General features: G+C 41.6%; 1 protein-coding gene across 2 annotated transcripts; it reads right to left on the reverse strand.

The window, feature by feature from the left end:
* Positions 1–11,827: 11,827 nt before the first annotated feature.
* On the reverse strand, positions 11,828–18,796 carry LOC121541697 (AP-1 complex-associated regulatory protein). Of its 2 annotated transcripts, none has more exons than XM_041850944.2 (10): positions 18,372–18,796; positions 15,433–15,481; positions 15,299–15,325; positions 15,136–15,161; positions 14,928–15,024; positions 14,539–14,637; positions 13,154–13,212; positions 12,959–13,032; positions 12,633–12,755; positions 11,828–12,421 (listed from the first exon to the last, which is right to left on the reverse strand). In XM_041850944.2, the coding sequence occupies exons 1-10, from the start codon at positions 18,440–18,442 to the stop codon at positions 12,126–12,128; spliced, it is 921 nt and encodes a 306-aa protein (XP_041706878.2). In that variant the 5' UTR covers positions 18,443–18,796; the 3' UTR covers positions 11,828–12,125. The 2 variants fall into 2 exon arrangements, with proteins under 2 accessions (XP_041706878.2, XP_041706886.2); XM_041850952.2 differs by having other exon boundaries at positions 13,154–13,218.
* Between the last annotated feature and the right edge of the window lie 7,678 nt (positions 18,797–26,474).

The following is a 26,474-nucleotide window of genomic DNA, read 5'->3' on the forward strand; positions in this document are numbered from 1 at the left end:
GGCAAGAAAGATAGTCGAAAAATAAACCATAAGGTATAAGGTTTTGAAGTGTCTGCTTAGCTATTGGACACATATTTAACCCCTTATTTTGTTGGCACAAAACTACCTCCATACTTCCACTAATTTGTATGAGTTACCTTCAGAGGAGTCCCGTGATACTTGTGGGGGTCCTAGAGCAAAATGGAGAACACCATCGTGTCGTGAAGGTCTCATCTTTTAAAACCGTTCGGATGCTACAGACGTTTTCGTGAGAAGACCGATTTTCAGGATTTCTCAATGTCTGACATTTTTATTATGTTACTTAGATTGATGCACAGGTGCGTCAATAGACTCTTAAGGATTTAATTAATTGCATTAAAACTGTCACAACCTGCAAGCTGTTCCTCTAAGTGGATGTCATCTTTAGATATTGATATAAAACCATGCCATTCCTTAAAATTCACTGTTATTACATTATCTGCAAATCGAGGCCTTCTGTCAGTTTATTGTCTTCTGTCTTTATTTTACACCTCTCTCTAAAATGACATGCAAACTTTGCTCTGACAGAACTATGGTTATCTATTCAGTTTAGTGTTTTGAAAACGTGTTTAATAAGTTAAAAGTTAGATTTCCCAAACCGTCCTCTTCATGCCATAGACAACTCCTTCTTCCTCCCACACTTGTACGGTATCAAGCTGACCATGGGAAACTTTGAGAATCGTACTCATTTGGAACAAGCTCAGCACAGATGCAACTAGAAATCCTACACACACAGGCACACAAATCATCCTTAACCAACCCCCTGCCCCTTCTCCTCCACCAGAAAAGAAAAAGAGAGCCCCTCTTTTTGTGTTGTCTTCATTGTCATGAGTGGCTTGAGAAAAAAGGGACTCTTGATGGCCTCTTGAGGGACCAGAGAGTTGAAATAGCCTGCCGCCTCCCTCCCACCACCACTGTCTATTCATTATTGTGTAACGCTGCGGCTGTCTGATATTAACAGCACAGACGTCCAGTGTTCTTCTGACCATGCCTCAGCTTCCTACTTCATATTTTATGCTTCAGCACTGTAAGGAGCACAATTCCATTTACAGTCCATGAAATGTTGCATTAATTAATAGGCTATAGCCAAAGGATTTGAGGAAATGTGGTTGTCTTTGTTTGGTTTGGTTACAATATATCCTCAAAACTGTGAAAGAAAAAATGATATATTACTGTCTCGTTATTTAAGCATGCCAATGTGTTGACTAGTTGAATGAAAATAGTTGATAGTAGGAAAGAGAAACACAAGGCTCGCATACATTTTACATTTTTACATTTTAGTCATTTAGCAGACGCTCTTATCCAGAGCGACTTACAGTTAGTGAATACATATTATTTATTTATTTTTATACTGGCCCCCCGTGGGAATCGAACCCACAACCCTGGCGTTGCAAACGCCATGCTCTATCAACTGAGCTACATCCCTGCCGGCCATTCCCTCCCCTACCCTGGACGACGCTGGGCCAATTGTGCGCCGCCCATGAGTCTCCCGGTCGCGGCCGGCTGCGACAGAGCCTGGATTCGAACCAGGATCTCTAGTGGCACAGTTAGCACTGCGATGCAGTGCCTTAGACCACTGCCCCACATACACCGGTTACTCTCTCTCGAGTAGCATCCTTGTGCACAGAGCTTCACCTGCGAATACTTCCCCAATGCCCCTGAGAGATATGAGACAAATCCTACCGCTGCCATCAATTTAACAGGAAATAGTGTGAGCTGTAACCGGGAATTAAACCGTAGCTCGTAAGTGGAGATAAAACACTCTCATAACACGGCAATCCAGGTGAAAGTGGTGGGGTTTTAGATGTTAGAGAAAGGTGATGTGAATAGGAGTGTGGTGGTGCTCATCTTGGCATTGTAGATGGGGGTGGGGGAGAAGAAGACCCTTAGCAGAGGCATGCATCTGTGTGCAGGCATAAATATTGAACAGGTGGCTTGTGCGGCGGAGGGAACGGCGCTCCGAGGGGTAATTCTATTCCTAAAGACGCCAGTCACACTTAATGGATGCCAATTCCCAATGCTAGTCCCTCGCCACTTATCAAATTCACCCTTCATATCCCACAGTGCTTTCCCTCTTGCGTGTTTGTCCAATGGATGATATTGGGTGTCCCTTTCTGTTATGTTACATCATATCTAATTCCAGAAGGCCAATCTCATTCCAGAAGGCCAGATTCGCCATCTCCACAAATAGGTTTTCCTTGGGATATCTGATTTTACAACAAGCCAAATGCATAGACCTAAATGTGCTGTTATAGAGACAGTATGTTCCCTGTGGAGGTATTGTTGCACACACGGTTCCAGATGGTAGACAACCTTTTCGTTTTTGAATGCATTGAGAAGTAGGCTACAACATCACAGATCACTTGACTGTACAATGCCTTTTTAAAGGCCCAGTACAGTCCAAATTCTGTTTTTTCTGTGTTTTATATCATATTGTTCAACAGCTGATGAAACTAGCACGTTAAAAGTGTGAAAAGATTTTGGGCAGTAGCTAGGTTTGCATCCAATTGGCGAAGATTCTCATGCAACTATTCTAAAATCCACATCAAGAAGAAATTTGCATTTTCCCACCAGTGGCTGTTTCCACCAAATGGACTCAGTGCGTGATGACGTAGTGCACATAAAATGTACTTTTTCGCTTACGTTTTCATGTACCGAATACAAATCTAAAGTTCAATGTGTTTCCATTCCATTTTCAACTCTACCGATAGTTTTGTCACAAAAACTGTTGCCTTAAATAGCAAATGTGCCTACTTTGGTCTTGCCACGTGCGCTCTAGCCAACAACTCGGGTAGGCTAGTCTACATGATGAGATTATTAGGGATAAGAGAGAGAATATTTGGATTTGTCAAACGGCAGTCAAGCATTGATCATCATGTTACCAGAATAAGACCCTCAATATTTATTGGAAAGGAGCATCAAGATCACTGTGCTCTTTCACCACCCTGTGAAGTTCATTATAACTTATTTCATCTGTAGCCTAATAAACTGCATGGTGTCGCAAGTCATAGTGGGAGGACCTCACAACATATCATTGTGTGACTCCAAGTTTACGTCGATATGATGGTTATAATATCAATATTTCCGCATAAAGGTGTTTCCACCGCCATTTCTCGCATAACTTCCTGTTTCTATCACAGCTGTCATGATTTTTTTTTATACTCTATGACTTTACTTGCATAAAAACTGTGGATGGAAACGTGGTTAGTGTTATTTCCTGATAGTTACTGGTTGAAAATACAATCTACACAGGACCTTCTAATCAGCAGGTTTGCATGGAGATGTGAAAGAGGACCCTGCCATTCTACACATAGCTTTGGACCTCATGTCCCCCAAACGCTCTCTGCTTCTTTCTTTCAGGACTATAACTTTCCTAGTGTCTGTAGCTTCATAGAACTTCCTGCAGTGTAATGGGGTGTGATGGGTGTGACGGGTCTGACAGCTTGTAATGGGTGTGAGGGGGTGTGAGGAGTGTGACAGGGTGTGACGGGGTGTGACGGGGAGTGAAGGTGTGAGGAGTGTGACAGGGTGTGACAGGGTGTGACGGGGTGTGACGGGTGTGAGGGTGTGTGAGGGGTGTGAGGGAGTATGACAGGTGTGACGGGGAGTGAAGGTGTGAGGGGTGTGACAGTGTGAGGGACTGTGAGGGGTGTGACGGGGTGTGAGGGATGTGAGGAGTGTGAGGGATGTGACAGGATTTGAGTGGTGCGTGAGTATGAGGGCAAGGCCTTTGCTTCAGGAGCCTGGGGGACAGACCACAAGTATTTTAGTGTTTGATGGGGGACAGAACACAAGTCTTTTAGTGTTTGATTGGGGACAGAACACAAGTCTGTTAGTATTTGATGGTGGACAGAACACAAGTATTGTAGTGTTTGATGGGGGACAGAACACAACTATTTTAGTATTTGATGTATACAGTGCCTTCAGAAAGTTTTCACACCCCTTGAATTTAAAATGGATTAAATTGAGATGTGTCACTGGCTTACACACAATACACCATAATGTCAAAGTGGAATTATGTTTTTAGACATTTTTACAAATGAATTTTAAAGCTGAATTGTCTTGAGTCAATAAGTATTCAACCACTTTGTTAGGGCAAATCTAATAATTTCAGGAGTAAACATTTGCTTAAAAATCACATAAGTTGCATGGACTCACTGTGTGCAATAATAGTGTTTAGCATGATTTTTGAATGACTACCTCATCTCTGTACCCCACACATACAATTATCTGTAAGGTCCCTTAGTCAAGCAGTGAATTTCAAACACAGATTCAACCACAAAGACCAGGGTTTTCCAATGCCTCACAAAGAAGGGTAGATAGGTAAACATAAAAAAAGCAGACATTGAATATATCCCTTTGAGCATGGGGAAGTTATTAATTACACTTTGGATGGTGTATCAATACACCCGGTCACTACAAAGATACAGGTGTCTTTCCTAACTCAGTTGCCAGAGAGGAAGGAAACCTCTCAGGGATTTCAAAATGAGGCCAATGGTGACTTTAAAACAGTTACAGAGATGAATGGCTGCGATAGAAGAAAACTGAGGATGATCAACATCATTGTAGTTACTCCACAATACTAACCTAAATGACAGAGTGAAAAGAAGGAAGCCTGTACAGAATAAAAAATATTCCAAAACATGCATCCTGTTTGCAATTAACTTTGTCCTGAATACAAAGCGTTATGTTTGGGGCAAATTCAACACAACACATCACTCAGTACCACTCTTCAAGCATAGTGGTGGCTGCATCATGTTATGGGTATGCTTGTAGTCGTTAAGAACTGGGGAGTTTTCCAGGATAAAAAAGTAACTGAATGGAGCCAAACACAGGCAAAATCCTAGAAGAAAGCCTGCTTCAGTCTGCTTTCCAACAGACACTGGAAGATTAATCCACCTTTCAGCAGGACAATAACCTAAAACACAAGGCCAAATATTCACTGGAGTTGCTTACCAAGACGACACTGAATGTTCCTTAGTGGCCTAGTTACAATTTTGACTTAAATCAGCTTTACAATTTATGGCAGGACTTGAAAATGGCTGTCTAGCAATGATTAACAAGCAACTTGACAAAGCTTGAAGAATTGTAAAAAGAATAATGTGCAAATATTGTACAATCCAGGTGTGCAAAGTTCTTAAGAGACTTACCCTGAAAGACTCTCATCTGTAATCACTGCCAAAGGTGATTCTAACAGGGGTGTGAATAGTTATGTAAATGAGATATTTCTGTATTTCATTTTCAATACATTTGCCAAGATTTCTACAAACAAGTTTTCACTTTGTCATTATGGGGTATTGTGTGTAGATGGGTGATTTGTATATATGTTTTCTATCCATTTTGAATTCAGGCTGTAACACAACAAAATGGGGAATAATTCAAGGGGTATGAATACTTTCTGAAGGCACTGTAATTGGGGGCCGTGTTTACGTCTGGCCTCAAGCATCTATAATACAGAGCTGTCAGAGCACATCGTTGAGAAAAAGAGAGAAAATGAGTGAGAGCGATCATGGAGGGGGTGAAGGAAGAGGTTAGAGGGTGGCACAGGGTTGATGGTTAGGATCACCGTGGAGGTCCATGTTTACATTCAGTGGAAGACCATTGTGTACACAGGGGCTACTCTTACGCTTAGAGAAATAAATATTAAGTCACCTATGACATTTCAGGAATGATAGTCTTCAACTTTTGCTTGTATTGACTTAAAAAAGGCTCCAAACAGTGTAACATGGGTAACAATCAAAAAGGTGTATGCCATTTTTGTCCAATATGCTGCAGTTTTTAGGGTCACTAGAAAATTGAAAGAGTAAGAAAAAAACTGCTGTTGCTGTATGGACTCATTACGTGACTTTACAATAAGAGTCACGTCTTCTGTTGGCCAGAAAGAAAATGTTCTACTAGAAACTGTATTGCTATTTTTAGATGACATTTAAAATAAAGCACAATCTAAGTAATAATCATTAACAGTTCAAGAAGGTAAAGCATTTACTGTAATAGTGCAGTACTTTCGGTTATCCCAGGAAAAGGAAGCTTTCAATGTAATTCAGTAAAGCCAGCTCTTATTGTCTGAGCTGTTCTTTCCTTTCATTATCTCCTGCCAGCTCCCACAATCCTTTGAGGGAGACTAGGTTTTCATGTGCAGGGCTTTGATCGTCTCTAGTCTGCCGTTTGTCTTGATTTTCCTCACCTTCACGTTTCCATGGTGAAGGTTAGGGAACAAAATGGTGTCCAAGGCAAGGTGTTCTCTTAACACACTGGGTAAAACACACGCACACCATTTTATTTCATAATGTTCTGGCTGGAAGATAGTGCTCAAAATTCCTTCCAGTTACGAGATTTGCTGGGGTACAGTATTTTGTATGACATGTACAGTATGCTGGTTGCCAAACAGTAATAAGTAATAGCTTCCTTCTAGCCACTTGGCACATTTTGTAGAGTGAGTAACTGGGATGTTGTTGATCCATGGACTACAGTTCTCTTTCAGTCAGGCACTGTAATTGTGGTTACTTCCTATACATAATGCTGAACTCTCATAGCATGCATGTAGCAATACTGCCACCTGCTGGAGGTTTCACCACCCATACGTTTTTTTGTTCTGTATTGCATCAGAAATTGATATTTAGATAATTTGGTGAAAGACAAACATGTAAATATAAATAAATAACAATGATAAAATACTCAAACTATACTGTTTATATACCATTCCACATTTTGCCATGTTACCTTAAATGATCACAGATTAAGAAGGTTTGTAGGATTTATTTTAGTTGCAGTCAAAAATGTTGTACGGTATTAACAGAATGGCACAGGTGTGGATACATTCTGTTTGCAATAGTATTCAAATCATTAAGGCTTATGACTATGGGTGTAATCATAACCTGGGAACCCATGAAACTCAGACTTCAACAAAAATCCTACATTGATATCAATGAGAGTTTTGTGCCCAATCTGAGTAAAACATGCTTGGATCTCAAATTAGGATTCAGGTCCTTTATCAGCAGATGAATTGAAAAGGGTAAGTTGTCATATTCTGTACTATGTCCCAGTAAAAGTAACCAAATAAAACTGGTTCATTTCAGAAATCCCTTTACATTATTCTCAGTAACAAATAGATTTCTAAAGAGTGGAATGATATGAATGAAGCACACGGTGGTTCAATCCATCCTTGTGCTCGCACACGTAATGTACTGTGTCCAACCCTTATCACCATGCCAAAATTTGTACAAAAACGAACATTTAAGAGGTTAACACATTGTGTCGGACAGTACCGTTAGAAAACACTACAAACACATACTACAAACCAGCTCCAGTAAGTCAAACAGTGCATAGAAAATGCTGCAATACAATCCCTCCCATTATTACAGTCTGAACACTTTCTGTGGACAATATATTAAAAATGGAGTTTGATGCCAGCCAAATAGAGGGAGGTCCGATTTGGAGTTGGGCAGATTGTGCAGCTGTGGTAATTCTTCACTCCAATTATGATTACACTTTAATTGCTCAAATCAAATGGCTTGTATTTCTAGGACGGTAAAGCTATAGACAGTGCAAACAATGAAAGGAAAGTTACATTCCCTCTCTCAATACGGTGAAACAACCTAAATGGTGGCGCTTTGGATTCCCCAGGTACAGTAGTGGTGCACTATGGGGGAAATCGCTGTTGTCACAAACGTCACAATTGCAAAATCAAGGTGAGACAGTATTCTATACAATAAAGCCAAAACCTGCAAAGTAGGAACATCATCAACTCCACATTGTAAGGGTGCAGTGAGAGGGACTCCTTTTGCAGTGATGGAAAACAAATCCTAATTTGCTAATGCATACAAAGAAATGATATACAGTGAGGGAATTAAGTATTTGATCCCCTGCTGATTTTGTACATTTGCCCACTGACAAAGACATGATCAGTCTATAATTTTAATGGTAGGTTTATTTGAACAGTGAGAGACAGAATAACAACAAAATAATCCAGAAAAACACATGTCAAAAATGTTATAAATTGATTTGCATTTTAATGAGGGAAATAAGTATTTGACCCCCTCTGCAAAACATGACTAGGTTTACAGACATCTCAGGAGGGATTTTGTCCCACTCCTCTTTGCATATCTTCTCCAAGTCATTAAGGTTTCGAGGCTGACGTTTGGCAACTCGAACCTTCAGCTCCCTCCACAGATTTTCTATGGGATTAAGGTCTGGAGACTGGCTAGGCCATTCCAGGACCTTAATGTGCTTATTCTTGAGCCACTCCTTTGTTGCCTTGGCCGTGTATTTTGGGTCATTGTCATGCTGGAATACCCATCCACGACTCCATTTTCAATGCCCTGGCTGAGGGAAGGAGGTTCTCACCCAAGATTTGACGGTACATGGCCCCGTCCATCGTCCCTTTGATGCGGTGAAGTTGTCCTGTCCCCTTAGCAGAAAAACACCCCCAAAGCATAATGTTTCCACCTCCATGTTTGACGGTGGGGATGGTGTTCTTGGGGTCATAGGCAGCATTCCTCCTCCTCCAAACACGGCGAGTTGAGTTGATGCCAAAGTGCTCAATTTTGGTCTCATCTGACCACAACACTTTCACCCAGTTCTCCTCTGAATCATTCAGATGTTCATTGGCAAACTTCAGACGGCCCTGTATATGTGCTTTCTTGAGCAGGGGGACCTTGCGGGCGCTGCAGGATTTCAGTCCTTCACGGCTTAGTGTTACCAATTGTTTTCTTGGTGACTATGGTCCCAGCTGCCTTGAGATCATTGACAAGATCCTCCCGTGTAGTTCTGGGCTGATTCCTCACTGTTCTCATGATCATTGCAACTCCATGAGGTGAGATCTTGCATGGAGCCCCGGACCGAGGGAGATTGACAGTTCTTTTGTGTTTCTTCCATTTGCGAATAATCGCACCAACTGTTGTCACCTTCTCACCAAGCTGCTTGGCGATGGTCTTGTAGCCCATTCCAGCCTTGTGTAGGTCTACAATCTTGTCCCTGACATCCTTGGAGAGCTCTTTGGTCTTGGCCATGGAGAGTTTGGAACCTGATTGATTGATTGCTTCTGTGGACAGGTGTCTTTTATACAGGTAACAAGCTGAGACTAGGAGCACTCCCTTTAAGAGTGTGCTCCTAATCTCAGCTCGTTACCTGTATAAAAGACACCTGGGAGCCAGAAATCTTTCTGATTGAGAGAGGGGGTCAAATACTTATTTCCTTCATTAAAATACAAATCAATTTATAACATTTTTGACATGCGTTTTTCATTGTTATTCTGTCTCTCACTGTTCAAATAAACCTACCATTAAAATTATAGACTGATAATTTCTTTGTCAGTGGGCAAACGTACAAAATCAGCAGGGGATCTAATACTTTTTTCCCCACACTGTATACACACATACTGGTCCAGCTCTAGAAGCATCCTAGAGTATACTGTAGTGCCCAAACAGTTCCTCATTATTCCTAGCCATGTCTTTACATCAACCATTTCAATAAAATAATAAAACCATGTCCAATTCCAGTGAGCAGGGTTATATTCTTTCTTAAAATGTCTTGAAAAATGTCCAATGATTGTGCTAAAACCGAAATAAAGGCGAGATTGAAGAGTTGGAGTCGAAGTTGTACGCTATTGGCAGTGCCATTTGAAGGACCAGTACTGGAGACAGATGTACATTTATCCATGTTCTCTTGTAATCAGTTGGTCTTCAGTGTAAAATGAACAATTCACGAGCTACTCACCATGACAAATCGATCCTAAACTTTTTTTTAAAGTCTGATGCTGTAAGATTTTAATTTGTACATAGGGGAGCAAAGAATTCTACAAATTTGAGGTAGCCAACCTTCACGGTATATAACAACACAAATAAGAATGTTGAGCACACAAACCTGTCCATAACTTGAGCTGTATTTGTTTCAAACTAACGAATAACAAAAGTAGTAGTATGTGTCCATGATGAGTAACTTGTTAATTGGAAATGAGAGCATTAACAAAATAGCAAATCATAGCACTTGCATTTTTCCAATACAAGCACAATGAGCGTACAGACAAGTTGCTACAGTTGAAGTCGGAAGTTTACATACACTTAGGTTGGAGTCATTAAAACTAGTTTTTCAACCAATCCACAAATGTCTTGTTAAACTATAGTTTTGGCAAGTCGGTTAGGACATCTACTAATTTGTCCAACAATTGTTTACAGACAAGATTATTTCACTTATAATTCACTGTACACAATTCCAGTGGATCAGAAGTTTACATACACTAAGTTGACTGTGCCTTTAAACAGCTTGGAAAATTCAAGAAAATGATGTCATGGCTTTAGAAGCTCTGATAGGCTAATTGACATCATTTGAGTCAATTGGAAGTGTACCTGTGGATGGATTTCAAGGCCTACCTTCAAACTCAGTGCCTCTTTGCTTGACATCATGGGAAAATCAAAAGAAATCAGCCAAGACCTCAGAAAAAAAATTGTAGACCTCCACAAGTCTGGTTCATCCTTGGGAACAATTTCCAAACGCCTGAAGGTACCACGTTCATCTGTACAAACAATACTACGCAAGTATAAACACCATGGGACCACGCAGCCATCATACCACTCAGGAAGGAGACGCGTTCTGTCTCCTAGAGATGAACGTACTTTGGTGCGAAAAGTGCAAATCCCAGAACAACAGGTACAAATGTATCTATATCCACAGTAAAACGAGTCCTATATCGACATAACCTGAAAGGCCGCTCAGCAAGGAAGAAGCCACTGCTCCAAAACAGCCATAAAAAGGTCAGACTACGGTTTGCAACTGCATATGGGGACAAAGATCGTACTTTTGGAGAAATGTCCTCTGGTCTGATGAAACAAAAATAGAACTGTTTGGCCATAATGACCATCGTCATGTTTGGAGGAAAACGGGGGTCCTTGCAAGCCGGAGAACACCATCCCAACCATGAAGCACGGGTGTGGCAGCATCATGCTGTGGGGGTGCTTTGCTGCAGGAGGGTCTGGAGCACTTCACAAAATAGATGGCATCATGAGGAAGGGAAATTATGTGGATATATTGAAGCAACATCTCAAGACATCAGTCAGGAAGTTAAAGCTTGGTCGTAAATGGGTCTTCCAAATGGACAATGACCCCAAGCATACTTCCAAAGTTGTGGCAAAATGGCTTAAGGACAACAAAGTCAAAGTATTGGAGTGGCCATCACAAAGCCCTGACCTCAATCCTATAGAAAATTTGTGGGCAGAACTGAAAAAGCGTGTACGAGCAAGGAGTTCTACAAACCTGACTCAGTTACATCAGCTCTGTCAGGAGGAATGGGCCAAAATTCACCCAACTTATTGTGGGAAGCTTGTGGAAGGCTACCCGAAACGTTTGACCCAAGTTAAACAATTTAAAGGCAATGCTACCAAATACTAATTGAGTGTATGTAAACTTCTGACCCACTGGGAATGTGATGAAAGAAGTAAAAGCTGAAATAAATCATTCTCTCTACTATTATTCTGACATTTCACATTCTTAAAATAAAGTGGTGATCCTAACTGACCTAAAACAGGGAATTTTTACTAGGATTAAATGTCAGGAATTGTGAAAAACTGAGTTTAAATGTATTTGGCTAAGGTGTATGTAAACTTTCGACTTCAACTTTCCATGATATGATATACTCCACTCCATTAGATGTTCTCTACATGTTTCATACCAGGGAACTGGCAAGCGATGATCCTTGGAGAACCACTTTGATAAAAATATTCACTTGGTAACGGACAAAGTCCTTGTCAGCTAACTATCTGATGAACTGGTCAACAATTTATGACAGTTTTATTTCCTAGTGATTCAGGCACTGATAGAAAGTTGTTGCTTTTATTGTATGTGTCCCTATATGTTTTCTGTTCATTTTAACTGTGAAGACACTGTAGCCCTCTCACAAATAAAAACCCAATCACTATCACTCCAAACTAGATCTGCAAATTGCACTTGATTCAATGATGCACTGGATGACATGAAAATGTTGTCACTCCAACTAAGGCTTAATTAACACAAGAGAAGATTGTCAAATCAAAACTGGTCCCCCAGCCAATGAGGACAAACGAACAAAAATGTGTGCTAATGCTAGGATTTTACTCTGGTTCCCCCGGCGATGAGGACTATCTCTCCACAGTCTCCGGTGCAGTGATCTCTACTGGTGGTGTTTCCTCAGATGGGGTGTCCATATCCATGACGGGGTTGACAAAGCACTCGTATTCAGAGTCCTCTGCATTCTCCTCAGCATTATCCTCGCCGTGCGCGCTCACAAAGTCGTTCTCCCACTCCAGGGCGTTGGATTCCTCCGAGGCGGAGGCCGGACCGCTGGTCGTCTGCTTCCCACCCGGCCGGAGTGCCGCTCGGAGTATGTCCTCCTCGGTTTTAGACCTCTCCCACACTGGGACCGCCTGGTTCATCCCTGAAGACAAGGACAATTTGATACACCGATACATGGAGTTAAACCTCACATGGCCATTCAACTGGTGGTTTTGGGAGGTTTGAAATCGACAATTACTGTTGTTGTACTGCACAGTACAAGTAGTACAAGTTCAGGGAATGTATTTTTTCACGTGACAAAACCTCCAAGGGGACAACAAGTAAAAGACAATAAGTAATTACACAAGCCCCACCTTCCTCGTCCTCCCACTCCAGGTCCAGTGAGGTTCCGTCATCGTTGGTGGAGCGGGTCTTGGTGTTGAAGTCCCAGCTGCTCTCCGTGTTGGGAGTGATCACATTAGTCTCAGAAGACAGCCCTGATTACACAAACACTGGGTTATCAAATCACAGGTGGTTTCAAAGAGCAAGAAGTCTCAATGAGGCATGACGATTAACTTTCAGGGATACAGAAAGTGTTTTATCTTAAAATAGAATGTTGGTATGCACAATTCGAGAGGAACTGTTTCAAACATGGAATATAATATATAGGCTACAGAAAATGGTGAAATAGCGGACTCACTGCTGCTCCTGAAGGCTTCCGACGTGACTTTCACATTCTGTAGGTAGACATCAAAGTCTTTAACTGAGCCATGCCTAGAACAGAATCCAACCAGTGGAGGAGAAACAGTCAACTCGACTCAATTTCATGGTCATACCATCACTGTGACACACATGGACCATGAGGTAGCCATTTTTACTTGGTTGATATACTCACTTTCTTGGATGGGCTGCGCCACTTTTGCCTTCTGCCTTGCCTTTTTTCCGTTGTGCAAGCTGTTGCTTTGAAAAATAATAATACCTCAGAAAAACACTTGGTCGAAAATGTAAATAATGATCACTTGAAGATTTTTGTTAGTTACATGCTGGCATTACCGGCTGTGTTAACATTAATTAAGGTGGCAGATAGGCAAACCCAGATGAAACAAATGGAATTAACCAAGGGAAAAACTGTGGAATGAATAATAAAAAAGCACAGCATTGAGAAACAACTCAAATATCAAAAGAATGGAAATGAATGGATACATAGGCTAATTTGAGGTTAAGGAATAGAGTGTGGACAAATGTCTCAATTCACATAAAAAAGGGAAAGGTAAATCCCTACTTCAAAGGACACTTGGGGTACGATTTACAAATTCATATTGAGAGACATACCATAGACTACAGTTCTTTAGATTGACAAAGGATGAACACCAACTTGTGGCATTATGTACTTGAAGTGGTTATCAAGAGTAGTGTTCTCACAATACCAGAACTATGGCTTCTTTACCAATACCAGGTTTAGTATCACGATACTCGATACAAAAATGATACCACGTCAAAAAAAGAAAGCGGGAGGACTGATTTTTCCCAGTGTTTTCAGGTTTTCACTCTAAAAGAATCAAACTTTTTTTAAATAGAAAAACAAAACTGGATGTTCCAAGTCCACAACAATGCTTAAACCACATCAGGGTACCAGTTTCGAGGTCTGGGAAAAATCTAAGACATTTTTATTTGAGTGTAGTTACCCTTTAATTTTAGTGCTCATGCAGTTGGCACGGTTGTTTGGTTAGCTGTGTTTCTGTAGCTCACGTGATGGAGTTTGCAAACCAAGCGGATTGATGCAAATCATCATGATTCTGCCAGGTAAGCTACTTTGTAGTTAACGTTTAATTAAGAAGGTTTTTGGGAAAGCCTTTCCATCTACACGAAGACGTTTATCATTAGCATCACTAACGGATACACAAAGTGGTAGCCATACGCACACCCCGCGTGCACACGCAGACAGGGGCATTCTCATTGCCTCTTCAGAAAGTTCCAGGGAATATGAATCACTGATTCTGTTCATGTCTTATGATAAACTTCGGCTAATTAAATACTTTTCTAATAAATGCAATACATTTAGCTGATTTCCAAACGTGAGACACATAGAACGACCAACCGAAAATAACACAATTCTAGTACCGTACCGTTTGATATGTTGTAGTATGGAAAAAGTACAGAAGTTTTGGTGTACCGTGTAACACTAATCAAAAGAAGCAGGGGTAGAGCCAAGGAAAAGGTGGGTGAGGCGGAACAAGGTAGTGAAGGGACGACAGGCGCACTCAATAATGGCCGCCTCACCTCCTTTAGCTTTCGCTCGCATGCCAGCCTGGCGGCCTCACGCTGGGCAGCATTTCTAGCCTCCTCTTCTAGCCTTAACTTCTCCTCTTGTGCTAATAACTGAGCAGAAATGACAAGACAAAGAACACAAAGTTGAGAACAGAAAACCAAAATTGCAAAACAATTCTGAAAATCAACCAAAATTTTAAAAAAGGCTGCTATGAGCACGTAGGCTAAGCATAAACGTATCTTAGATACTGTATCTTGCTACATGAAAGGTAGTACAAAGTTTATAAACAAGGAAGTGTAATGACTCTGTTGAATTGAACCTTCCATTATCTGTAAGCAAAAAAAAAAGGTATGTAGATTTCTCCAGTCCTTTCAGCGGCTCTGTTTTTGTGTAAGCCTACCTCTGCTTGCAACTTCTTGTCTATCAAGGTCTGCTGATCGGAAATTGCAGCATACCGGTGCTCTTTGAGGTGGATGATCTCATCTTCACTGATAGGCCTAGTATCAAAATGAAACAAACATTACCTCAAGCTCATCTTGGTTTAAGCCCTGATTAACATTATTCTTCTGAAATGCATTCGTCAGTCCCCCGAAAGTTAAAAAACATACCTGGGACAGCTTTGTGGGCTCTCCGCCTGAAATTAAAATAAGTGGGCAAAGAATCATACAGAATAGGACCACAATTATCGTGTCTTCTGTGCATCTTCAGCCAATGGCACACTTTCGGATTGTTTCAATCTAACAAATATGGTCTACATGTTCACACACTTACCTCATCGCTCTCAACAAGGTTTTCAAACTGTGGGGAGACAGAACTGCACTGTAAGTACATCATGTTTTCCCAACCAAGTGATGCATGATGAAACATGACATAGGCCTACTTCCAGAAAAATGTAAGTACCATACCTCTATTGTGTAATGTTCCCCAGTAGTACTGCTTCTAAAGTATTTTGACCTGTACGGACAGATATTTGACAATATTGACATCCATTTAGGCTGCTTTCAGTCACTGTCATGATTGTCCTTAGCTAGTTCTTTCAACAGAAGAGACGGGCAATTGATGCCGACTCAGATTTTTGCCAAACAAAAAAACCAATGACTGAAAATCTTACAAAAACACATTTACTTAAACAGTGCAGATGCAACGTTTGCAAAGTCATTCCACCTCAAAAAGCACAATAAAGAGGATTGACACCCACTATCTCAGATTGTTCTGAAATCGTTTCTGTAGATAGAAACAGATAAGATTAGCATTCCTGAAACATTAATTTGTTGAAATATAATTTGATCTCTGAGAAATGAAGCTATTTGTTTGCACGCAAATTGGCCATTTGAATGAATAGGACTCATAATCTTCAATACATATAGTACCTTACATCCAATTTGGACCATCATTCTTCATAACAATGAGTAAGACATGAGGAATCCAATAAAATTATCAAAAGCCACCCAAAATCCCACCCCGAACAACCAGTATACAGTATCAGTTCTATGTCTGACAAGTACAAGTAGCATGGAGCTGCTGCTTGGAGTATTGCTTCTTCACACTATGTAATTTATTCCCTGTGAATCTGGTGTTTTTTTCCCTGTTCTGAGAAATTAGCCATTGAAGTCACTTGCATTATTTACCATAAATGAGTGTGAAAGTACCACGTTTTGCCCACTAGATGCCGCTGTTCCCGCTACTGTCACCACACCCTTTTATCAATTTTTCTGGTCTCTTGTGTTTATTAAATGGATCACAACAGTTTCTTTGCAACTTTGAGTAGAAAACCAATAGCTTTTGCTCATGATGAAAATAAATTGTGTGGTCATCCTCACAATTCAAGCCACAAGCCAGTCCTCCATGAAAGCAATTCAGTTTGTCCTTCTCTTAGGCTTAATTGGTGTCCTGGAAACAGCCCATCTGTGTGTGGTTTATTCCCTTTAAGGTCTGGATTAGTTAGACCATTACAGGCAAACAAGCAAACCATTAGGCTACAGCAGTTCTAATGGTTTCAATGTTATGGTCTCTAATGGTCTTCAATGGTAAATGTCCCAAACACACATGGTATAGTGTTTTGTAATGATATTAGGTTGGGTTGTGTTTAATGGTAAATGTCACTTATCACGTTATTGAAAAAATCTGACTGCCATGAATGGTTTATAATTGTATTATTTTATTAGGGTTGTCACAACATTTTAGTCACTAGACAATTTCTCCATCAAAGTTCTGAGCTTGTAGGAAATGTTTTCATATCAGAATTGCATGACTGGGATAGCCCTCTCAGAGAGCTGCCATTTGTTGGACTATTCAAGGAGAGTTGGGTTGAAGCATTAGGTTGCTAAGAGAAGGACAAACTGAAATGCTTTCATCGAGGACTGGCTTGACCACACAATTTATTTTCATCATCTGCAAAAGCTATTAGTTTTCTACCCAAAGTTCCAAAGAAAAGGAGACCTAAAAAATACAACAGACCAGCAAAATCGATAAAAGGGTGTTGGCACTAGCAGGACAGCGGCATCGTGTTGGCAAAACCTGGTACTATCACACCAATTTATGTTAAATATTGCAAGCGAATTCAATGGCTAATTTCGCTGAACGGGGGAGACAAAATCACCTGACTCACAGGGATTACATTACAAAGATGAAGCAATACTCCAAGCTGCAGCTCCATACTACTTGTCAGACATAACTGATCATGTATACTGTTTTTTGGGTTGTGGGGGGTCCTTGGGTGACTTTTGACCATTTTATTGGTTCCTCATGTCTTACTCAATGGTAGGAAGAAGTTTGGTCCAAATCGGATGTTGGGTACTGTATGTTCAATATTGTGTGAATCCTATCAATTAAAAAAGGTCCAATTTGGGTGCAATTAATTAGCTTAATTTCTCAGATCAAATTATAGTTCAACAAAATAATGTTTCAGGAATGCTAATATCGGTTTCTTAACTACATAAACAATTTCTGAACAATCTTAGATGGTGGGTGTCATCGCTTGCTGAAATGACATGGAATGACTGTTTGTGCCGTCATTCTGTTACCAAACTGTGCATCTGCACTGTTCAAGTAAATGTGTTTTTGTAAAATGTTCAGTTGAAATTGTTATGTTGTCCTTGTGCATAGAGTTGTATGGTTTGTTTAACTTTGCAGTCATTGGTTTTTGTTTGGCATACATTTTAATGTGAAAAATCTGAGTCTCAGCATAATTCTGTTACCATGGAATTGTTCAGATACAGCCTGACATCACAACTGTAACGTTATAGGCCTAACTGATACCAATAACATCAAGCCTACAGAAATGTCATTTTCCTGTACGGAAGCTGAAATGTTTTTCCATATTAGCTCATTGTAATTTAATACAACATCAAATATTTAAAATGCATCATGCCCTCCCAAATACATGCCCTACAAAGCCGTGTGTCAGTATGGCAAGACCCACATGAAGGGGTGGGGTGGGTAACGCTTCAACTTGCTGCGGGAAAACCTAGTTAGTTAGCAGGGAAAGGTAACGTTTTTTGACAAGCGACTCTGGCTCGTCACTATTATGCCGCGTTCAAAACAACTGGGAACTCGGAAAAATCCGAGGTACTATCATAACGTCAGGTGATATTTGGGTCGGGAAGTCAGGCCTCTTTCGATTTGGAATTCCGAGTTGGATGTCCGTTCAAATCGATTTTTTTCCCAGTCGGAACGAGTTTTCCAAGTTCCCAGTTGTTTTGAACACACATGTCGGAAGTCAGAGATTTTCGAGTTCCCAGTTGTTTTGAACGCGGCATAAGCTTTGGGCACCGTGGAGGTTTTTTGACGTTGCATTACACTGTAACTAGCTAACCAACGTTGGTTTAAAGGGCGTATCACTTACCCGCCTCCTCGTTGTATCCTGTTCGCTTCTCTTCTGAAGATTCCAGAACAATAAGCCCAGCAGTTTCCCATCGCATTCTGTCAAAATGTACCTTCCTTGGGTTGGGTGCTAACAAGCTACTAGTATACTGGATATTCTCACAAATTAGATGGATAGCTAGCACAGGTGTACGCTCTTCGACCCGTCGCCGCTAGGCACAGGCATTAGTTAGTAGCTAGCTCTTACAATTACAGGGTGACATGACACCCAATGCACGACAGCTTGTTCTTTATGAGCGATCAAAGTATGGACTTTAAAGACGCATTGTATATTTATAGAAGCAGAATTTACAGAAGCTTGTTGCAACATCAATATTGATCAGGAAAATGTGGCTAGATGGCAACTGCTGTGGCTTTCAAAATTCTCACTTCCTTTTCCTTGCACGTGACTCATGTTTATTTAGCTACGGAGACTCATCTGGCTCAAACGACGTGGGCATGCATCAAGTGAAAAAACACAATAGCCATGTTCGAGAGCGTCAAAAATATTATGCATTGTGGGTAAATGGTGACTGATCTACAAATAATAATGAGTAGTTATTTATGTTCCAAGGTGATATGTAGATCAGTCAGTCGGCAGTCGCCTGCACAAGCCCATTGTTTTGAGAAATCAACTTTTGGGGGCTTTTTACATCGTTTTAGTTTTTTACCAGTGGTGTAAAGTCCTTCAGTAAAAATACTTTAAAGTACTACTTAAGTAGTTTGTTGGGGTATCTGTACTTTACTTTACTATTTACATTTTTGACTACTTTTACTTTTCTACATTCCTAAAGAAAATATTGTACTTTTTACTCCATACATTTCCCCGACAACCAAAAGTACTCATTACATTTTGAATGCTTAGCAGGACAGGAAAATGGTCAAATTCAAGCACTTATCAAGAGAACACATGGTCAATCCTACTGCCTCTGGCCTGATGGACTCACTAAACACAAATGCATCTTTTGTAAATAATGTCTGAGTGTTGGTGTGCCCCTGGCCATCCATACATTTAAAAAACAATATCATTGTGCTGTCTGCTTTGCTTAATATAAAGAATGTTAAGTGATTTATACTTTTACTGTTGATACTGAAGTATATTTTAGCAATTGCATTTACTTTTGATACTTAAGTATATTTAAAACCAAATTATTTTAGACTTTTATTCAAGTAGTATTTTACTGGCTGACATTCACTTTTACTTGAGTAACTTTAAAACCAAATTATTTTAGACTTTTACTCAAGTAGTATTTTACTGGCTGACTTTCACTTTTACTTGAGTAACTTTCTATTAAGGTAGCTATACTTTTACTGAAGTATGACAATTGGGTACTTTTTCCACCACTGGTTTTTACATAGGAGGCATATCATAGCTTGTACAACATTAAAGTAGCCCACATGTATTTTATAACAGTGTGTTTTGCCATTGACAAATGGCTCCCTCTGCGCAATTTTGGCAGGTCGCGTAGAATGGCATTCTTACCAGCAACTATGGATTTCAACACTCAATAACTACGTTTCCATGAACTTGTCCAATAATTTTTTGTAGACAGTTAGAAATTTGCATCGGAAAAAATTTGAATTGCCTGCTATGGTGCATTTCCATTGAACTGTCTTGTGTCGATAAAAACAGCTGAAAACGTTTTGAAAAAACCTAGTCGCGAATAAAAATGAAGGAAGCAAACGTATAATTATTTTGATGAACATTTTTGGGAAACGTGTCATTCTGTAACTACAAAACGTTCCGCAACGAGGCAAATGTTCAAGCGAACTGAACGCACTCAGGTAACTTAGCCCTTGTGTGATTTTTAAATGGCGTTTGGAGACCAAAAAGGTTCATTACAGCTACCAACTGGACTGGAGTGTAAATACATTACACTTTTTTGTGATACAAAAAGTGTACAAGAAAGAAAATGACCCTGCCAACTAACCCTACACTCATTAAAATAACATAAAAACACCAGCACATTCCACTACTTTGACACTATCTGATCCTACACCAGGCCGACAGCCTGGGCGGACAGGACACCAACATTGAACACACCCTGTAACTCTAATGCAGTAAAATCTCGTAAACCCAAGTACTTCTCTGCAGCTGCCACCGCAACACCTATTTTCTGTGATTTTACATTCCACTTCTGCGGTACAGTTGATAACCATGGCAATGAACGCTAAAAAGCCAACCTTACTGAAGCACATTTCATTACTGAGACTTTGTTTTTGATAAAAGTAACACAGTTTTTTTGTGTCCCCCTTTTGATTCCACGGCACCAGCGCCACCTGCCATCTGCTACAAACTACTTCACCATCTTCAGAGGCTCATCTATACTACCTGTCAAAAGTTTTAGAACACCTACTCATTCAAGGGTTTTCTTTATTTGTACTATTTTCTACATTGTAGAATAATAGTGATCACATCAAAACTATGAAATAACACATATACAATCATGTAGTAACCAAAAGAGTGATAAACAAATCAAAATATATTTTATGTTTGAGATTCTTCAAATAGCCACCCTTTGCCTTGAGGACAGCCTTTACCTTGTAGTCCCGTGTAGCTCAGTTGGTAGAGCATGGCATTTGCAACGCCAGGGTTGTGGGTTTGATTCCCATGGGGGGCCAGTATGAAAAAAAAAATGTATGTACTCACTAACTAACTTTAAGTCGCTCTGGATCAGAGCGTCTGCTAAACGACTAAAATGTAAAATGTAAATGACAGCTTTGCACACTCTTGGCATTCTCTCAACCATCTTCATGAAGTAGTCACCTGGAATGCATTTCAATTAACAGATGTGCCTTCTTAAAAGTTAATTTGTGTTATTTCTTCATGCGTTTGAGCCAATCAGTTGTGTTGTGACAAGGTAGGGGGGGTATACAGAAGATAGCCCTATTTGGTAAAAGACCAAGTCCATATTATGGCAAGTACAGCTCAAATAAGCAAAGAGAAACAACAGTCCATCATTACTTTAAGACATGAAGGTCAGTCAATAAAGAACATTTCAATAACTTTTAAAGTTTCTTCAAGTGCTGTCGCAAAAACCATCAAGCGCTATGATGAAACTGGCTCTCATGAGGACCGCCACAGGAATAGAAGACCCAGAGTTACCTCTGCTGCAGAGGATAAATTCATTAAAGTTACCAGCCTCAGAAATTGCAGCCCAAATAAATGCTTCACAGAGTTTAAGTAACAGACACATCTCAACATCAAGTGTTCAGAGGAGACTGTGTGAATCAGGCCTTCATGGTCGAATTGCTGCAAAGAAACCACTACTAAAGGACACCAATAAGAAGAAGAGACTTGCTTGGGCCAAGAAACACGAGCAATGGACATTAGACCGGTGGAAATTTGTCCTTTGGTCTGGCGTCGTGAGGGAGCGAATCGCATCTCTGCATGTCTGGCAGACATATCAGTGTGGATGACATATCAGTGTGGATGACGGATCACCACCTCAAGCTGAACCTTGGCAAGACGGAGCTGCTCTTCCTCCCGGGGAAGGACTGCCTGCTCCATGATCTCGCCATCAGGGTTGACAACTCCGTTGTGTCCTCCTCCCAGTAGGTTCATGCTCTACAACATTCGCAGAGTACGACCCTACCTTACACAGGAAGCGGCACAGGTCCTAATCCAGGCACTTGTCATCTCCCGTCTGGATTACTGCAACTCGCTGTTGGCTGGGCTCCCTGCCTGTGCCATTAAACCCCTACAACTCATCCAGAATGCAGCAGCCCATCTGGTTTTCAACCTTCCCAAGTTCTCTCACGTCACCCCGCTCCTCCGCACACTCCACTGGCTTCCAGTTGAAGCTTGCATCTGCTACAAGACCATGGTGCTTGCCTACGGAGCTGTGAGGGGAACGGCACCTCCATACCTTCAGGCTCTAATCAGTCCCTACACCCAAACGAGGGCATTGCGTTCATCCACCTCTGGCCTGCTGGCCCCCCTACCTCTGCGGAAGCACAGTTCCCGCTCAGCCCAGTCAAAACTGTTCGCTGCTCTGGCACCCCAATGGTGGAACAAGCTCCCTCACGACGCCAGGACAGCGGAGTCACTCACCACCTTCCGGAGACACTTGAAACCCCACCTCTTTAAGGAATACCTGGGATAGGATAAAAGTAATCCTTCTATTAGAAGACATTGCTTTAGATACCAGTCTTCTTTTCAAACCTAAATAGACTGTTATTTTTTTTATTTTTTTATTTATTTTTTCGGGGGGAATGGATCAGCTTAATATTGCAGATAGATTGTATCTTCTATCAATGTAATTGTCTGCATCACTTCCAATCCCCCATGTTTTTATTTTTATTTTTATATATATATATACTCCCCTTTATTACTTTTCAACCCCACCATCCTTTCCCTACTTGGAGTAAATTAGTAAACAACAATGCCCAGGCCTCTACTTCCGGTCTATAATTACTATCTACACCTTATGGACAGAGTTAATTTTACAATAATTATATTATATATATATATATATTTATTTTTTTTTGCTCCTGAACTTCTTCTACTCTCAACCTCTCCGATCATTTTCATGATGTCCATCCGGTATGCCATATCTTTCTAACTGTGCTCTTTCCCAAAAGCTCCCAACATACAACCTATATACTTATTATGGACACAGTATGCTTACATTATTAGATATCTTTGTTATTATTTGTTGTTATTTGTTATTAGTCCCATCCTTCAACTCTATTCAATACCTCCCATCTATCTCTTAACACCATCCATATAGGATTTCTATTTGCCATATATATTTCAACCGTACTGTGATGTTTTACAAAAGTTCTGAACCTTTCTATTCTCATTGCTTCTACAGATTGTGAATTAAAAATAAACATTTTTGCTAAAAGTATTATTATATTATTGATTGATTGACTATGACTTTTCAGATCATCCAGTAATGCTATCTGCAAGGTTAGTTCCATGTAAATATTGCAATTCTTTAGCCATTCCTGGACCTGTGTCCAAAAACAAGCTACAAATGGACAGAACCAAAACAAATGATCTAATGATTCTGTCTCTTCACAGCAAAATCTGCAGAGCTGGGAAGATTGTATCCCCCATATAAATAACATTCTATTGGTAGCAAGAATTTTATATAATAATTTAAATTGAAAGATTCTAATTTTTGAATCCGGTGTCGTTTTGCGTGTCAGTTCATAAACACTATGCCATGGGATCGGTACGTCAAAGATCTCTTCCCAACTATTTTGCAATCTATATGGGACGGCTGTCAATCCTTTGGTCCTTAAGTGAAACTGATATACTTTTTTATTTAATAGACTGTTTGCACATCGCACATAGTAACTCTAAAGTAGTTCATACAGTGTGTTACATTTAGCTCACATAATTTAAAAGTATGCATTAAGGTCCAATAGAGTACCACAGTATGAGTCGTAATACCAATAAAAAAACCTAAAGGTCAAGCAGAGAAATGGTTCCAATCGTTTTTCCACCATTCGTTTTTCCCATAAGGTTTTAGTAACAATTAAAATAAGGTCTGTGTTTCGTGTAGGTTTACCCTAACGTGACGTTTTGATAACCGTGTAAATCTCTCTAGGGCATCTCGAGTGGTGCAGCGGTCTAAGGTACTGCATCGCAGTGCTTGAGGCGTCCCTACAGACCCAGGTTTGATCCCGGGCTGTGTCGCAGCTGGCCGCAACTGGGAGACCCATGAGGCAGCACACAATTGGCCCAGCATCATCCAGGTTAGGGGAGGGTTTGGCCGGCCGGATGTCCTTGTCCCATCGTGCTCTAGTGACTCCGGTGGGCGCATGCACGCTGACACAGTCGGCAGTTGTACGGCCTCCGACACGGCTGGCAACCGAATTAAGCAAGCAGTGTGGCTTGGCAGGGTCGTGTGTCGGAGGACGCATGGCTCTCGACCTTCGCCGCTCCCGAGTCCGTATGGGAGTTGCAGAGATGGGACAAGACTGTAACTACCAATTGGATATCACGAAAAAGGGGTAAATAAAAAAAAGGAATGATAATAGGTAACTTATCAATACATTCACCTGTATTTACCCCCCACTAATGTGGTTATCATAAAAACTACAAATGCCATGAGCTGGCCGAAAGGTAACAATCTCTGGATGAACTATCTAATGTTAGCTAAATGTAGTAATGAATAAACTGGCTAGATGTATTTAAATGGACAATTCTGTGAACTGTCGTGTAAGTTTTAAATTAACACAATCTGTTAGCAAAGGTCTCAGCTTGTCACGACTTCCGCAGAGGCTGCCTCCCCTCCTTGTTCGGGCAGGCTTCGGCGTTCGTCGTCACCGGCTTACTAGCCACTGCCGCTCCATATATCATCATTCCATTTGTCTTGTCTTGTCAATTACACACACCTGGTTCATATCCCCTCATTAGTCCGTGTATAAGTGTTCCCTCTGCCCCCTTGTCCTTGTGGGTGATTGTTTTATGTGAGTTGAGTGTAGCTCGGTGGAGCTACTCTTACCTTGTATTGCCTGGGTAGATTATTCCCCTGTGCCTGTATTTTGTTGGAGCTACCCGTACCTTGTATTGCTGGGGTAGATTGTTCCCCTGTGCCTGTATTTTGTTGTCGCTATCCAGCAGAACTGTGTACAACGGAATAAACTCTGTATTCAGTGATTTACCCTCCTGCGCCTGACTCCTTCTAATCACACTCATCACAGAATCACCCACCCGCTATGGAGTCAGCGGGAGAGGAGCGCATGCCTGGAGTCGTGGCACGGGTCCAGGAGCATTCCACGATGCTGGCCAGCTTGGGGGAAGCGATGGATCGGGTTCTTCAGGTCGTCCAATGCCTGGAGAGGAGAGAACCCGATCTGTTGATACCAGCTGGCCAACCGGATCCAGCCACCCACACCCCAGCACCCGGAGGGATCCAGATATCCCGACCACGGGGCTCTGCCAAGGATTCCTCCTCCAACTGGAGCTCTACTTCTCCAGCATCAGGCTGGCCCCATCGGAGCAGGAGAAGGTGTCCGTCCTCGTTTCCTGCCTCTCGGGGAAAGCCCTGGAGTGGGCCAATATGGTTTGGAACGAAGGAGGAGCCGCGTTGGAGAACTACGGGGAGTTCGCTCGCCTCTTTCGGGCTGTCTTCGATCACCCGCCCGAAGGTCCGAGAGGCGGGCGAGCGGCTGGTCCACCTGAGGCAGGGGACGAGGACCGCGCAGGACTTCGCTTTCGGACTCTTGCAGCGGGGTCTGGGTGAAACGAGCGGGCCCTGATCGACCATTTCCGGTGCCATCTGCGGACTGACGTCTAACGGGAGCTAGCTTGTCGGGACACCATGTTGTCCTTCACGCAACTAGTGGACATGGCCATCTGTTTGGACAACTTGCTGGCAGCCAGAAGACGTCCTGGAAGGGGTCTGCCCGTTCCCACCCCGGCCGACTCGGATCCTGAGCTGATGGAGCTGGGTGGAGCCGCCGTCCGAGAGAGCGGAGGACGACAGCGACAGTCCCACTCTGGTGGCACGAAGGGACAGTACAACACACGTTGTCGTCAATGCTCTTTTGGGTCTGGAGGCGGCAGGCAGGGCACTCTCGCATCACCCCAGGTATCGAACACACACACTTGTTCAGAGCCCTCTGCTGTGTACTGTACCCTACCCATCTACTTTCCCGATCACATGGTAGTTCCCCAGTGTAAGGCGCTAATCGATTCAGGCGCAGCTGGGAACTTTATGGACAGGGCATTCTCACGCCGTCTATGCATTTAATTGGTTCCCCTATCTATTCCACTCCCCATCAGAGCACTTGATAGTTGACCATTAGGGTCCGGGTTTGTTCAGGAAGTTACTGCACCAGTCATCATGATTACCCAGGAGACTCATTGTGAGCAGATCACTTTTTTTTAATTATTGAGTCCCCTGCTTTCTGTGGTATTAGGTATCCCTTGGTTAGCACTCCACAACCCCACCTTCTCATGGCCGCAGAGGGTTCTCATGGGATGGTCGCGAGAGTGTCAGGGTAGGTGTCTAGGTGTTTCCGTTGGTGCAACCACGGTGGAAAGTCCAGACAGTACCTCCACCGTGTGCATTCCCCCCGAATACCTCGATTTGGCGCATGCGTTTTCAAAAACGCAGGCTACCAA

Source organism: Coregonus clupeaformis, chromosome 3 (assembly GCF_020615455.1).
Source record: "Coregonus clupeaformis isolate EN_2021a chromosome 3, ASM2061545v1, whole genome shotgun sequence".
NCBI lineage: Eukaryota > Metazoa > Chordata > Actinopteri > Salmoniformes > Salmonidae > Coregonus > Coregonus clupeaformis.